The sequence below is a fragment of the Nothobranchius furzeri genome, chromosome 14, assembly GCF_043380555.1.
Source record: "Nothobranchius furzeri strain GRZ-AD chromosome 14, NfurGRZ-RIMD1, whole genome shotgun sequence".
Taxonomy (NCBI): domain Eukaryota; kingdom Metazoa; phylum Chordata; class Actinopteri; order Cyprinodontiformes; family Nothobranchiidae; genus Nothobranchius; species Nothobranchius furzeri.
Genome location: NC_091754.1, coordinates 59,599,451 through 59,612,614, shown reverse-complemented (window position 1 = coordinate 59,612,614; position 13,164 = coordinate 59,599,451). Strand labels below are relative to the sequence as shown.

General features: G+C 42.7%; 1 protein-coding gene across 2 annotated transcripts in view; it reads right to left on the bottom strand.

Annotated features, from left to right (window-relative positions):
- The window catches only part of pcxb (pyruvate carboxylase b), a 471,382-nt gene that overhangs the window by 408,050 nt on the left and 50,168 nt on the right, over window positions 1-13,164 (bottom strand). For both annotated transcript variants that reach the window (XM_015952373.3, XM_015952374.3), the window contains exons 7-9: window positions 12,882-12,999; window positions 4,779-4,846; window positions 1,644-1,727 (exon numbers count right to left, since the gene is read on the bottom strand). In XM_015952373.3, coding sequence (XP_015807859.3) covers window positions 1,644-1,727; window positions 4,779-4,846; window positions 12,882-12,999 — 270 coding nt within the window. The remainder of the gene's footprint in view (window positions 1-1,643; window positions 1,728-4,778; window positions 4,847-12,881; window positions 13,000-13,164) is intronic.

Sequence of the window (13,164 nt, the reverse complement as noted above, 5' to 3'; positions counted from 1 at the left end):
CATTTGCTATCCGTAGCTTTAGCAGCAGAGAGAGAGGCAGTGCCACTTTGTCGCTGTTCCTAACGCCTAGTGACAAAGCTAGCTACATTTCTGAGGACCCTTAGCTACTTTCTGTAGAACTTTCTTCTAGATATTTCCTGCAAATTAGCAACAAAATAGCCGTTTTCACTCCGAACCGTTCTTTGAACGTTGTTTCAGCTGTCATCAAGGATATAAATGTTACAGATACAAAGAACGTCACTGGCGCTTTAGTTCACCTAGTAAGATGTCGGACTCTCATGTAGGAGACCTGGTTATGAGTCCGGTTGTAAATTAAGTTTGTTATTTAGAGTTTATTTTTTACATTAATGGTATATTTTTTTACAGTAAGATGCCCAAATTTTTATTTGAGACTCGCCGAACGGCGTTGAATTCACAGATAAAAAAGATGTGGGTTCAACTTTCATTTTGGAACAATTTTTCAAGCAAGGGAAGGGAATGATCTGAGCATGCAGGAGGACTGACCCATCATAAACCTTTGTCGGCTGTGCTGAAGAGAAAGGTACAGAACCAAATTATTTAATTAATTAGCTGCGCGTTCTCCTGTCCTCTGAGCCACACACACACACACACACACACACACACACACACACACACACACACACACACACAAACACACACACGGGACTGTCTCAGCTGTTATTTTCGTAAAGGAGTGTGCACGTACAGCATGCACGCCTCGTGCACGAGCCTACTATTGAAGCTGCCATTACGCTTTTGGCCTGAGGGGGCGATCTCGAGCATAAAAATTCAAAAGTCTGAAAAGTCCCTTTAAGCATAAATTGAAACCAAAGTTCAGAGAGGCAGAGTCGTGCTGCGGCACCGTCCCAAAGGTGTGTTTTCATTGGCCGACTGCAGACAGGAGCCGGAGGTTTTCAAGGAGTGCTTGAATACTTTTTGAGACCGATTTAGTCGTGAGACGACTCAGAAAGCTGTCGCAGTGCCGGTCACACTGTACGTTCACAACATGGTGAACAAATATGCAAAACACCCTCATGCTGACCGTTTTTTGTCACGACTTTGCACCGTGTGATCCGGGTTTTAAGTAGAATTTCCCCTCTGCTCATCGAACAGGGTTCATAATGAAGTCATTGTGTTTTCATCCTGCAGACTAGAAAACAGCCTGCTACATATGTGTTTATTTGTCGCACAGCAGGTGCTGAACAGCACGTGCAGCTCTCCCAACACTGTTGTCAATCACTATAACCCTCACAATAATAATGAAGCAGCATCACCACCATCTACACAACGCCTCATCCCCGTTTCCATGTTCTGTAACTGAATCTTCACAGCACGTTTGCTCAGTCGTGTCAGGGATGCACATTCAAATGCCGTGAGATGAAACAATATCCACAACGATATTGAGCACAGCTTGATCTGGAGCAGGGTCGTGGAGAACTGCTGCTCATAATACAAGTGGGTGCAAATAATAAATCTTAAAGCAATAAAGGGGTCATTAAGGGCACTTGAGGAGCTTCATAACGTGGCTTTATGCCAACAGATGTATGAAGCCGTCAATGATGCAGATTCAGCATGACGCGGGCTTTAAATGAAAATAAACTGTGTTTGACGACCAGTTCCACCAGTAAAACACACGGCTGTACCTGTTTGGCCAGGCTGACAGCATCAGAGTGAAGTCTGTCTCTCAGGTGAGGGTCCAGCTGGAAGGCCGGTGCGATCTCCACTACCTGCAAAAGAAAATCCAAATCTCAAAATGCTTTTACTTTATTTGACCCACACCAGCTCCCATCCTAACAGTCAGACTGGAGAGTTCATGCCGGATGCTACACATAGGCCATCTTAACCACTAAAACTCAAACCGTTCTAAACAGCACGAGGCACACCTGCTAATGAAACACAAAAACCAGTAGAGGAACATAAATCTAATCCCAAACACGATCCCGCTCAGCAAACGGAGACCTCGCTGAACCGTTTCAAATCCATTTCTAACTACTATCGTCTCTCACATTCAAACAGATCTCAGATCACAGGCAAAGGCAGCTTAACAGAATCGAAAACCGCCAGCTCTGCCGCCAACAACCCACTAACGCGATTATCATTTATCATTTGATTAAAGTCAAAAGGATCAAAGTGATGAAAACAGGCGATTAAAAATGCTTTGAGGCGACGACGCTTAATAAAATGTCACAGATGATGATCAGCCTCTGGTGAAAGCTTTGCTATGCTAGGAGTTACACTGATTTTACTGTCCTTTTAGTCTGTTATTGAAGCCGTTTTCTACTGGTTTGTTCCCCGATGTTACAACTTCAACCATCTCAGTGAACAATGGCTGCCTAATGAAACACAATTCAACCGAACACAAATAAAAACACTGAATCCGAGCTGATCTGATGGTGGATTACAGTTATGATTCTGACGTCTATTCGGCGACCGTTAGCTGAGGCTTCTTGTTGCTGCTCAGAGACTCCAGGACTGTCGGTCCATAATCACTTGGCCTGTTTGCTAGAAAAAAATAAAGCATTTGACCTTTGCCCTGCGTCACACCCCCTTTATGGTAATCCCTAGGGATGTCCCGATCAGGTTTTTTTTGCCCCCGAGTCCGAATCATTTGATTTTGAGAATCTGCCGATACCGAGTCCCGATCCGATACTTTTGATAAAGGAAGAAAAGGTTCCAGAACGTTTCTTATTTTTTATTTAATTACATTTTTATTTTAATTTTTAACAACTGATCACTTCTGTGAGGTAGCTTGAACATTCAATAAATAACATCAATTCTTCACTTTTGGACTTTATTGCAAACATAAAAAGTCTAATATAAAAACAGATAGCACTTCAACTTAAAGAGCAAGTCACCCCCTACCAGAGTATTACTCCACTCCCACTTTGAAAAATGCAACAAATGCTGTTGCCTAGCAGACTGAGAGGGCGGAGCCGCTAACAAACACACACACACACACACAGGCTCACAACAACATTGTGACATCGTATGGTACCAGCTAACGTTCTAGGGTACCTCTTAGCCAATAGCAATGGCTGATTTAAATTCAAATGCAGTGCTGAGTTTTTACCTGACAACGGCACAGCTCTGACAGTTTTAGGCAGAATATTTACATTTTAACTAAGATGCACTAAAGTGCAAAACTATTGACTAAACGAGTCTGCAGCACGATTAGACACTCGTTTATTTAGTTTATCAGCAAAAAAAGTTTATTTGGGGGTGAGTTGCTCTTTAAAATACCTGGCAGGGGTCTATTTTGCCTCGGTCCCCAAAATGCTTAGATACGCCCCTGGGCATGGGAGTGAGTTTTGAAGACGATCTGAACTGTGTGAACTATATAAATACTACATGCTGATGAATAATTGCTTTATACAGGTACAAACGTGTAGTGGGATCATCTACCTACATTTTGTTTTTATAAGAACTTTGTTTTGTTTTCTTGGTTTTTATTTTCCTGTCTTCCTGTCCTGTCTGTCTCTGGTCTTCCTGTCCTGTCTGTCTCAGCTCTTCCTGTCCTGTCTGTCTCTGGTCTTCCTGTCCTGTCTGTCTCTGGTCTTCCTGTCCTGTCTGTCTCTGCTCTTCCTGTCCTGTCTGTCTCTGCTCTTCCTGTCCTGTCTGTCTCTGGTCTTCCTGTCCTGTCTGTCTCTGGTCTTCCTGTCCTGTCTGTCTCTGCTCTTCCTGTCCTGTCTGTCTCTGCTCTTCCTGTCCTGTCTGTCTCTGCTCTTCCTGTCCTGTCTGTCTCTGGTCTTCCTGTCCTGTCTGTCTCTGGTCTTCCTGTCCTGTCTGTCTCTGCTCTTCCTGTCCTGTCTGTCTCTGCTCTTCCTGTCCTGTCTGTCTCTGCTCTTCCTGTCCTGTCTGTCTCTGCTCTTCCTGTCCTGTCTGTCTCTGCTCTTCCTGTCCTGTCTGTCTCTGGTCTTCCTGTCCTGTCTGTCTCTGGTCTTCCTGTCCTGTCTGTCTCTGCTCTTCCTGTCCTGTCTGTCTCTGCTCTTCCTGTCCTGTCTGTCTCTGCTCTTCCTGTCCTGTCTGTCTCTGGTCTTCCTGTCCTGTCTGTCTCTGCTCTTCCTGTCCTGTCTGTCTCTGCTCTTCCTGTCCTGTCTGTCTCTGGTCTTCCTGTCCTGTCTGTCTCTGATCTTCCTGCATCTCCCAGTCCTCCAGAAAAACTCCTGCCTGCTTTCTTTTTCACCTCACAAGTAACTTTTTAACCAGCAGATCAAATTGATCTATTGACCGCTAAAAAAGCGGCGTGTGCGCCGCGCTGCCCGGCTGCACCAGTGACGAGCGCTTCAGCGCGAGCGCGTCCACACGTCACGCTCAAATACAGACAGAACTTACCAGAGAGAAAATGAACGGACACGAACGACTGTGTGTTAATTATATATTTTTTGGTGACGCCACTTAGAAACTTAGAAAATGTTACTGTGACCGTGTGCAGAACGCAGCTGGAGCTCATGAATGATCAGCGGTCTAATCCCCGCTACGCTGAGTCCATGTAAATAATATAATAAAGGTAGAAACTGGATCTCTGTGCTCCTGGGTAAGTTAAGGGCATCAGGGGAGCCTGACAACCTTTAAGGAGAACCAAGTTGCTCTCCTGTAATTTGAACCCAGCATCCGAGTCCCGATCAGTCTGAAACCACGTGATCGGGGCCGATTTCCGATCATGTGATCGGATCATCCCTAGTAATCCCCACAGTAGCGGACAGAAACCATGAAGCTGATCTTAAAATAACCTCCAACATTAAACTGGGTTAGATTAAATGTTTAAACGGGTACGTCACCTTCTGGTGTCTGCGCTGAATGGAGCAGTCTCGCTCGAACAGATGGATGACATTTCCATATTTATCACCTGAGGAGAGACAGAAGCAGCTTCAAATACAGTAGAAAGAGTACAGGATGAGCTCTGCTGGTTCCTGTGTCAGTAACCAACTGTAGTGTTTGACCTTTATTTTGATAAATTAAGAAAGAGTGTTGTTGCTCAGTCAACAAAGAGGGCAACACTTTTAAAACCCAAACAGAGATCCTGATAAGCCACACCAGGTGCCGTCTCCCTACATTAGTCTGCATCTTTGATTAGCCCAACAAGACCGAACATCTAAATGGACAAAAAGCATTTTTAAATACCATTAGTACTAGTCCCCACCCTGGGCTGCCACCTTACTGTGGTGGAGGGCTTTGAGTGTCCCAGTGATCCTAGGAGCCAAGTTGTCTGAGGCTTGATGCCTCTGGTAGAGTCACCCATGGAAAACAGGTCCTAGGTGAGGGATCAGACAAAGAGCAGCCCACAGACCCCTAGTGGCGACAAATATCAATGCAAACAGCGTTCCCTCACTGTAACGCGGGTCACTGCTGGAGCAAGGCCTGGAGGTGGGGGCTTGACGGCAAGCGCCTGGTGGCCAGGCTTTCACCCATGGAGCCTCACTGGGCACAGCCTGAAGAGGAGAGGTGGATCCCCCTTCCCATGGGCTCACCACTTGTGGGAGGGGCAAATGGGGGTGGGTGCAATGTGTGAAGGGTAGTAGCCGAAGGCAGGAACCTTGGCGGTTTGATCCTCGGCTACAGAAGCTGGATCTCGGTTAGTGGGAATGTCACCTCTTTGGTGGGGAACGAGCCTGAGTTGGTGTGTGAGGCTGAGAAGTTCCAACTAGATATAGTCGGACTCACCTCGACCCATGGTTCTGAAAAATACAAGGAAAAAAGACATTGCCAGGAGGGCCGAGAGAGCGGCACTGAGGCAATGACTGACAGCACCCACACTGGCAGAACCCACATTGATTACACATGTCTACAGCAGTATGATGGGCCATTCCCATCTGTACCGGGTCGGCCCGGGCCGGGTAGCCCCAGTCGGCCCCAGCCTGGCCCGGTTGATTCCACACATCCTTGCTTTAAGCCCATGTGGGCTGATTCTACCCACCAATCAGAGGCTTGCTCTAATGGAAGGTGTGAATTTGCTGTCAGCAGTGGGTGTGTTGGCCCTGGTCGGCCTGAAGCAGACCCCCTCGAGAAGAGGGCTGAGAATGAGCCTTGGTTGGCCCGGAAAAATACCAGGCCACCCAGATATGTAAACAACCTACGCTACCCGGCCCGGGCCGACCCGGTACAGATGAGAATGGCCCATTAGACACTCATCTATAGAGGTAATCAGCAAAAAAATAAGTTGATTTAGGTGTTGCTCACACTTTAAACAAAATTAGGCAGGTGCATAAATTTGGGAACCACCAAAAAGAAATGAAATCAATATTTGGTAGATCCTCCTTTTGCAGAAATAACGCCCTCTAAACTCTTCCTGTAGCTTCCAATGAGAGTCTGGATTCTGGTTGAAGGTATCTTGGACCATTCTTCTTTACAAGTTCATTCAGGTTTGATGCTTCTGAGCATGGACAGCTCTCTTTGAAGCTTGGTTTATGCTTGACGCATTTACTTTCCGCTTGGTGATGCGGCTCGCGGATGGAACGCGCTTCACAACTCGCAGCGTTTATGGTTCATGCGGCTCGTCTCTGCGGTGAGCCAATATTCTCCCAAACTGTAGGGGGCAGCATGGAGCTCTACGGCATGCATCCAACACTACACCATAGTAGAAGTAGAAATTACTGTTGTTTACAACATGGCATTCCAGCATTTTTAACAGCGTCCTCGTCTTTTCCGACAGTGCGAGCTATTTCTCTCCAAGAATTATTAACAACATGTTGATCACGGTGATCTCTGAGAGCTGAATCATACAAATGTCTGTATTTACGAACCTCTGCCATACTAGTTCTTGCCAGTCAGCCATGTTTTTCTGCGTCCGACCGTCCACGTGGTTAGAAAATTTCCTAGGTGCGCGGTGCGGAAAGTTTGGGCCGTGCGGAGGCGCGGTGGAGGGGCGTGGTTGTTAAAATGACGCAATTTCGCCGCGCAGAGCAGTGTGGACATCGTGGACGCGTCAAGCATAAACCAAGCTTAACTCACACCGCAGATGTTGAATAATATTCAAGTCTGGTACTGAGATGGCCGTTCCAGAACGTTCTACTTGTTCCTCTGCATGAATGCCTCAGTAGATGCTGAGCAGTGTTATTGGTCGTTGTCTTGTAGAAAGACCCAGCCCCGGTGCAGCTGCAGCTTTCTCAGATTCCTGGACATTGGTCTCCAGAATCTGCTGATATTGAGTGGAATCCATGCGTCCCTCAACTTTAACAAGATTCCCAGTCCCTGCACTCGCCACGCAGCCCACAGCATGATGGAACCACCACCATGTTTTACTGTAGGTAGCAGGTGTTAAACCCTTTTTAGCTCATAACCAAGATGATGGGCAACACAAGCTGACTAATGGGGGTAAAAGAAGAATGTTGGGTTAGAAAATGGAGAAATTACACCGTTAGATACCAGGGGAAAAGAAAAAAACAGACGGAAAAGCCGTATTAAATAGAGTATGTAGGAAGTAAAGACAAGTATACTTGAGTGACAGTGACATGAGTGCAAACAGTGACCGTATAGAAGCAGTAGATTCTGGCTTTTCCACCTAAACAAAGGCTTTCAGACAAATATCACTTGCTCAGCAAGGCACCTGTCAAAAGCAAAAATCCAGTGGTGTGGTTGGGTATGCGCTCCCAGTGCAGACACACTTCCTGTAAAAGTCGGTGTTGGGTTTCAGATCTTCAGAGAGGACGGCGTTACGTTTTCTAATGGAGGAGCATAAAGTCCTGCTGCACCACAAATCGTTTTGACAGGTTTCACCTGAGCTAAGGCTGCTAAGGCTTTCAATAATTTTTTTTAGTTTTTATTTAGACATTTGAATAACAAAACATACACGGTATTGAAGAATATAAACAGGGTATAAAAATTCCACAGCTTGTAATAACAAGTTTAACAAGTTATGTATACAACTACAAGTACTTAAACAAAAACATATACTTTAGGAGAAAACAGATAAACAAAATAACTGGAAAATATTTATATATATATATATATATATGTAAAAATGCTCAAGGTATAAATAAACATGTAAATCAAGGGAAATTATACATTCGGCACAGCTCTTGTGTTTTACACGCTTTGGAGTTAGTACTGTTAAGATTCTCCAGATAATTGGAAAAAAGGGCTTTAAAAGCAAATATGTTTGGACGCTGTACAATGTATGTGAAATTTGGCAAAAATGATCAGAAGATTAATAATTAGTCTTGGGCGGAATACTGGTTCATAGCGATGGGTACCGAAATCGGTACTTTTTAAGGTACTGACCGAATTCCACAGTACCGACTGAACACCGATTCACGTCATTTGAAGCGGTGCCTCGTTTCGGTACCCGTCCTTCATAACGAGAACGTGCCTAGACAGCTGCGCATGCGCAAGAGCGTTATGTCGTCGGTCGCTGCGAGCCAGTTTTAAACAGAGCAGCATGGTAGAAACAACGCACGCTAAAGCTTGGGTCCACTTCACTAAATGTGATGGGTAACTGGGTGATGATGAAACCAGCGACAACGATCTAAGTGAGACATCCTCATCTTAATCTGCTCCGGTAGGTAAATGAAATGTTTAAGATAACGTTAGCTTGATATGTTAGCTTCGTTCCGCTAATGGTGCGTTCGCTTTCTCCTCGGAACTCAGAATTTCCGACTAGAAGAAGATGAACGCGCTCTAAAGTTTGGCTTCACTTTACTAAATACGACGGGTGATTGGGTGAAGATGAAACCAGCGACAACGATCTAAGTGTGAGGCATCATCGTTTTAATCTGCTCCAGCAGCTAAATAAACTGTTTAAGATAACGTTAGCTTGATATGTTAGCTTCCATTGCTACCATTGTTATCAGCTAATGGTGCGTTCGCTTTCTCCTCGGAAATTCTAACTTCCCAGTAGGAAAAATCAAATGAAAAAGGACGGCAAAAGGAATGAAGATACACAGTAAATTTAGTTCACAGTAAAGATGTTTGCTTCAGTTTAATTATCAGCTTATAAAACTACAAGGACGATGTTAAAATACAAACAGTTGTATGTTATCAAATATGGTTATATATTGAGAAAAATATATTTAATTATTCAATTCAATTCAATTCAAAAATACTTTATTAATCCCAGAGGGAAATTCATTTAATTATATGATTGATTATAAAAGAGAATTAAAATAGTAAACACTCTAAAGTATCAAAAATTGGTACCGTTAAGTACCAGTATCGATTCCTAGGTACCGGGAATTAGTACCGAATCCATTCAAATGTCAAAGGTACCCATCCCTACTGGTTCATACTGAAAACCGGTATTTATTTTGGGGATTATATGAATTTTTCACATACCGCTATACCGGTGAATGGCTTAGACTACGTACAGAACGTTCGTAGTAGGAAAGTGTTTCAGTGGGGACTCATTTCACTGCTACACACAAACACCACAGCGTGGTGAAACCAAGAATGGCGGCTGGCGGGAGCGGTCACGGCGACATCAAAACTTCGAACGCAGAAGAACTTACTCCAAAAAGAGGACCAACGTCTGTTGTTTGGAGGTTTTTGGGTTTAAAAGTTCGGACGTGGAGCAAACAAGTTTTATGTGCTAATGCTGTCGAGCAACAGTGGTAGCCGGAGGGGGTAATACCAGCAACTTGCTTCATCACCTCAGCTGAAAACACGTCTTGGATCACCGAGAATGTCTCAAGCTTCGATCTGCACCCTCCACCTCCAAGGCTAAAACAGCTAGTAGCAGTCGGAGTCAGACGTCCATTAAAGACACGTTCGCTAAAGGGACTGTTTATAAAAAAAGCAAGCGGTGGGTCGAGATAACCAACACAATGACGTTGGATGTTAAATCATAGAGATGGTTAACTGCACAGATTAAATGCAAAATGTGTTCAATAAAAATAGTTTATTTTGACTGCAATATTTTATCTTTCTAGTGGATTTTTTTAACTGCTTTCTATTGACAAGGGTACTTTGAGGGGGTTTCTGCGTTTACCTACCTGTGACTGGACATGGAAAAACTGGTATTCTGCACATGAAGGTAAAACGGGCTATTTAAGGCCAATCTAGTGCAGCAATTATTTTCTTATAAAAATAATCTGAGTAATCACCGCCTTGTGAAAAATACCGTCAAATACCGTAAAACCGATATAATTTTAAAAAATACCGTGATATGACATTTATGCCATACCGCCCAGGCCTATTAATAATATATGTTTTTCCTGGAATTATTTTATCGGTATGTGAGAGGCCAAACAGAATGTGTTGAAATTTCAGTTTACATGAGGGATCAATTTTGGTGCTTATAAAATTATTTAGATCAATCCAAAATACATGTGTATAAGTGCATTCCCAAAATAAATGACATATTGTTTCCTCTGCATTGCTGCAAAAAGTACAAAGAGTGTCAAAGCTAAGGCTTTCAATTATGGCTCAAAAACAATCACAACTAATGATGCAATCAGCAAAACAATTACTTTAATTAGTCGCATTTCGTTCTGAACACACACTTGCCTTGTGAGTGACACTGACTTCCACCCAGGGCTTAGGAATTTCCATAATATGGGAAAAGCAAACAGAATCATGGAATGGACATGGGGAGTTAAAATCTGAATCTAATCTAATAATTCTGCTGTTTTCCTGATGATCCACACATTTTCACACTTTATTTTTTATAATTAAAACTTTAATGATGTTTAACGTGAAAAACTCTCCTGTGTGTGTTGTGACAGACAGGCAGGTAACAGCTGAGATGAGCTTCAGGCATACAGGGATTAATCGTTTAAAGAGACAATGTGTAGTTTTTACCAATAGTCTGGAAAAATCCATCAAAATGTTGCTAAAAATTAATTAAATGACGCCCAGTTGTTGAAAAATATTGGCGGCTTTGTAACATATAACCATAAAAATCAGGTCTAAAATACACGGGAACGAGTCTAAGTCTCTGGGCGATGCCATGTTTCCTTCTACAGGAGCCCATGAGGACAAAATGCATTTGCTGATCTGTAACAAATGGTTACGAAACTTTCGCCATTCTTAAATGTTGTTTTACACATTTACCTCTTCACTCGTTGCCAGTGATGAAAGAGTCTGATGTGCTCGTTATTTTTGGTCAAGTTTGCACTCCCCAGGGTTTTTTTTTTTACCCTAATGGGCATCCGTTGGTAAGGTCTGACTCCAACACAAAAACACTACTTGCTTGCAATGATTTAGGTACCTACTGCTCCCTATCGCCAGAAAAAATACACACTGTTACTTTAAGACTAAAATGATCTGTATTGTACGATTTTGTGTGATCAACCGTAAACCACAATTAGATCAGTAAAGGTGAAGGCGACAAGGTGGCACTCATTCAGATATGTAGTGTAGACCAAAAATGAGCCAGTTAACTCCATGTTGCAGCTAAAAGTTACAAGACAGAACATCCACAAAAGAAAATTTAAAAAAAAGAAAGAAAATGTGACAAAAAACACTGTAGAAACCTCAGTGTCCCGAACGTCATCGTCAGTAAGCAAACCGGGGCACCAGTGAAACACAACATGTTATTCAATTCAAATTCAAAAATACTTTATTAATCCCAGAGGGAAACTGATTGCTGTAGTAGCTCAGAATAATAATAATCAAGTCATCAAAGAGTTGTTGTATATTACAATGGCTGTTGGCAGGAAGGATCTCCAGTAGCGGTCAGTGTTGCAGCCAAACTGAAGAAGCCTCTGACTGAAGACACTCTTCCGTTGTCGGACAGTCTTGTGAAGAGAATGCTCAGGGTTGTCCATCATTTTCTTGATTCTCTGGAGAATCCTTCTTTGCATTATCTCCTCCAGCGGTTCCGAAACCGCCGAAACTCTGGCTGAGTCCTTGAAAGGGCTTGGAGTTCCTCCATCTTGTTGGCCAGTGATCTCACATTGCCCATTATGATCGATGGAAGAGATGGGTCGAGTTTCCTCTTTCTCTGTCTCCGTTTTGCTCCCGCTCTGCACCCACGCTTCTTGCGTTTTAGCTCATTTGGGATTTGTGGCTTCGGTTGAGGTATTATTTCAGCCTGTCCGATGTTAATCAGCTGCTCCAGATTGTAAACCAGACTGTTGCCATGGTTACGCATCGTAACAAATGCTCAAAAAGTGAAAAAAGCTAAAAAATAGCAGTAAAAATCCTCCAAGCTTCACAGCACCAGAAACATAAAAGCAAAATGTCCAAAAAAATAGTTTTTCTTGAGAAACTAGAAGAAAAAATGTCCAAGAAAAGGCAAAACTTACATATAGTCAACAGAGCTACTCCAACATGCAGCCACCCAGAGCAGCACAGTTCCGGAAAAAAATAAGTGTGTTATGTGTGTGTGTGTTATGTTTGAAGATTGTGTGGATTTAGGACTGACTTGTGAAAGGTTTTATTTTGACATCATTTTCATAATGTGTCATTATTGCTGTTTTGAACACAACTAGGATTTTTGTCCTCCTTTTTACTACGTATTTCTATATTTTTTTTTACTATATTGCCATTTGCACAGGAGACACGAAGACAGCATTTTAACCAGGTGCATGCCTTGAACACATGTAAGACAGTGAAGAAAAAATGAGTTTAAATTAAATGTAATTCTTTAGGCTCTTATGAGACAATCATGTGAAACACCAGGAACATTTGTGACTCAATAGTTTACAGGCTGATCATTAGTTCCTCAATAAATAATTAATGCTCTGATGACTGAAAACACTTCTTGCTAAATTTATGTTCAAATGAATAAATATTCATGAAATTTTGATATTTTTGATTGAATTCATGAAAGAATATTTAATAATATAATAAAACACAATTTTTATTTTATTTTTTCCAAAACTGATGATTAATAAGGGTAAATCATTTTGATTGGAATATTTTTTATCTATGATCGAGCAGCTTTACCCCGAGATCAGCTGACTTTCTGAGCTTTTCCTAATGAACTCAAACAAAGAGACACTTACCAAGGATCTGAACTTCTATGTGTCTTGGCCTTTCGATGAACTTTTCTACAAACAGAGCGCCGTTCCCAAAAGCCGTCAGGGCCTCAGAGTACGCCCGCTGGTAATTCTCCTCCAGTTCCTGAAAAACACACAAAAATAAATTTGTGTCTGACGGGGATATAGAAACACTGAAATATTATGATATTTCATGTTATGGGTACTATCAGACATTTAAAAGCGGTGCATCAATTTCTTTCATGGAGAATTTACATGCAAACATTTACTGTTTCTTTTATGTGGTGCA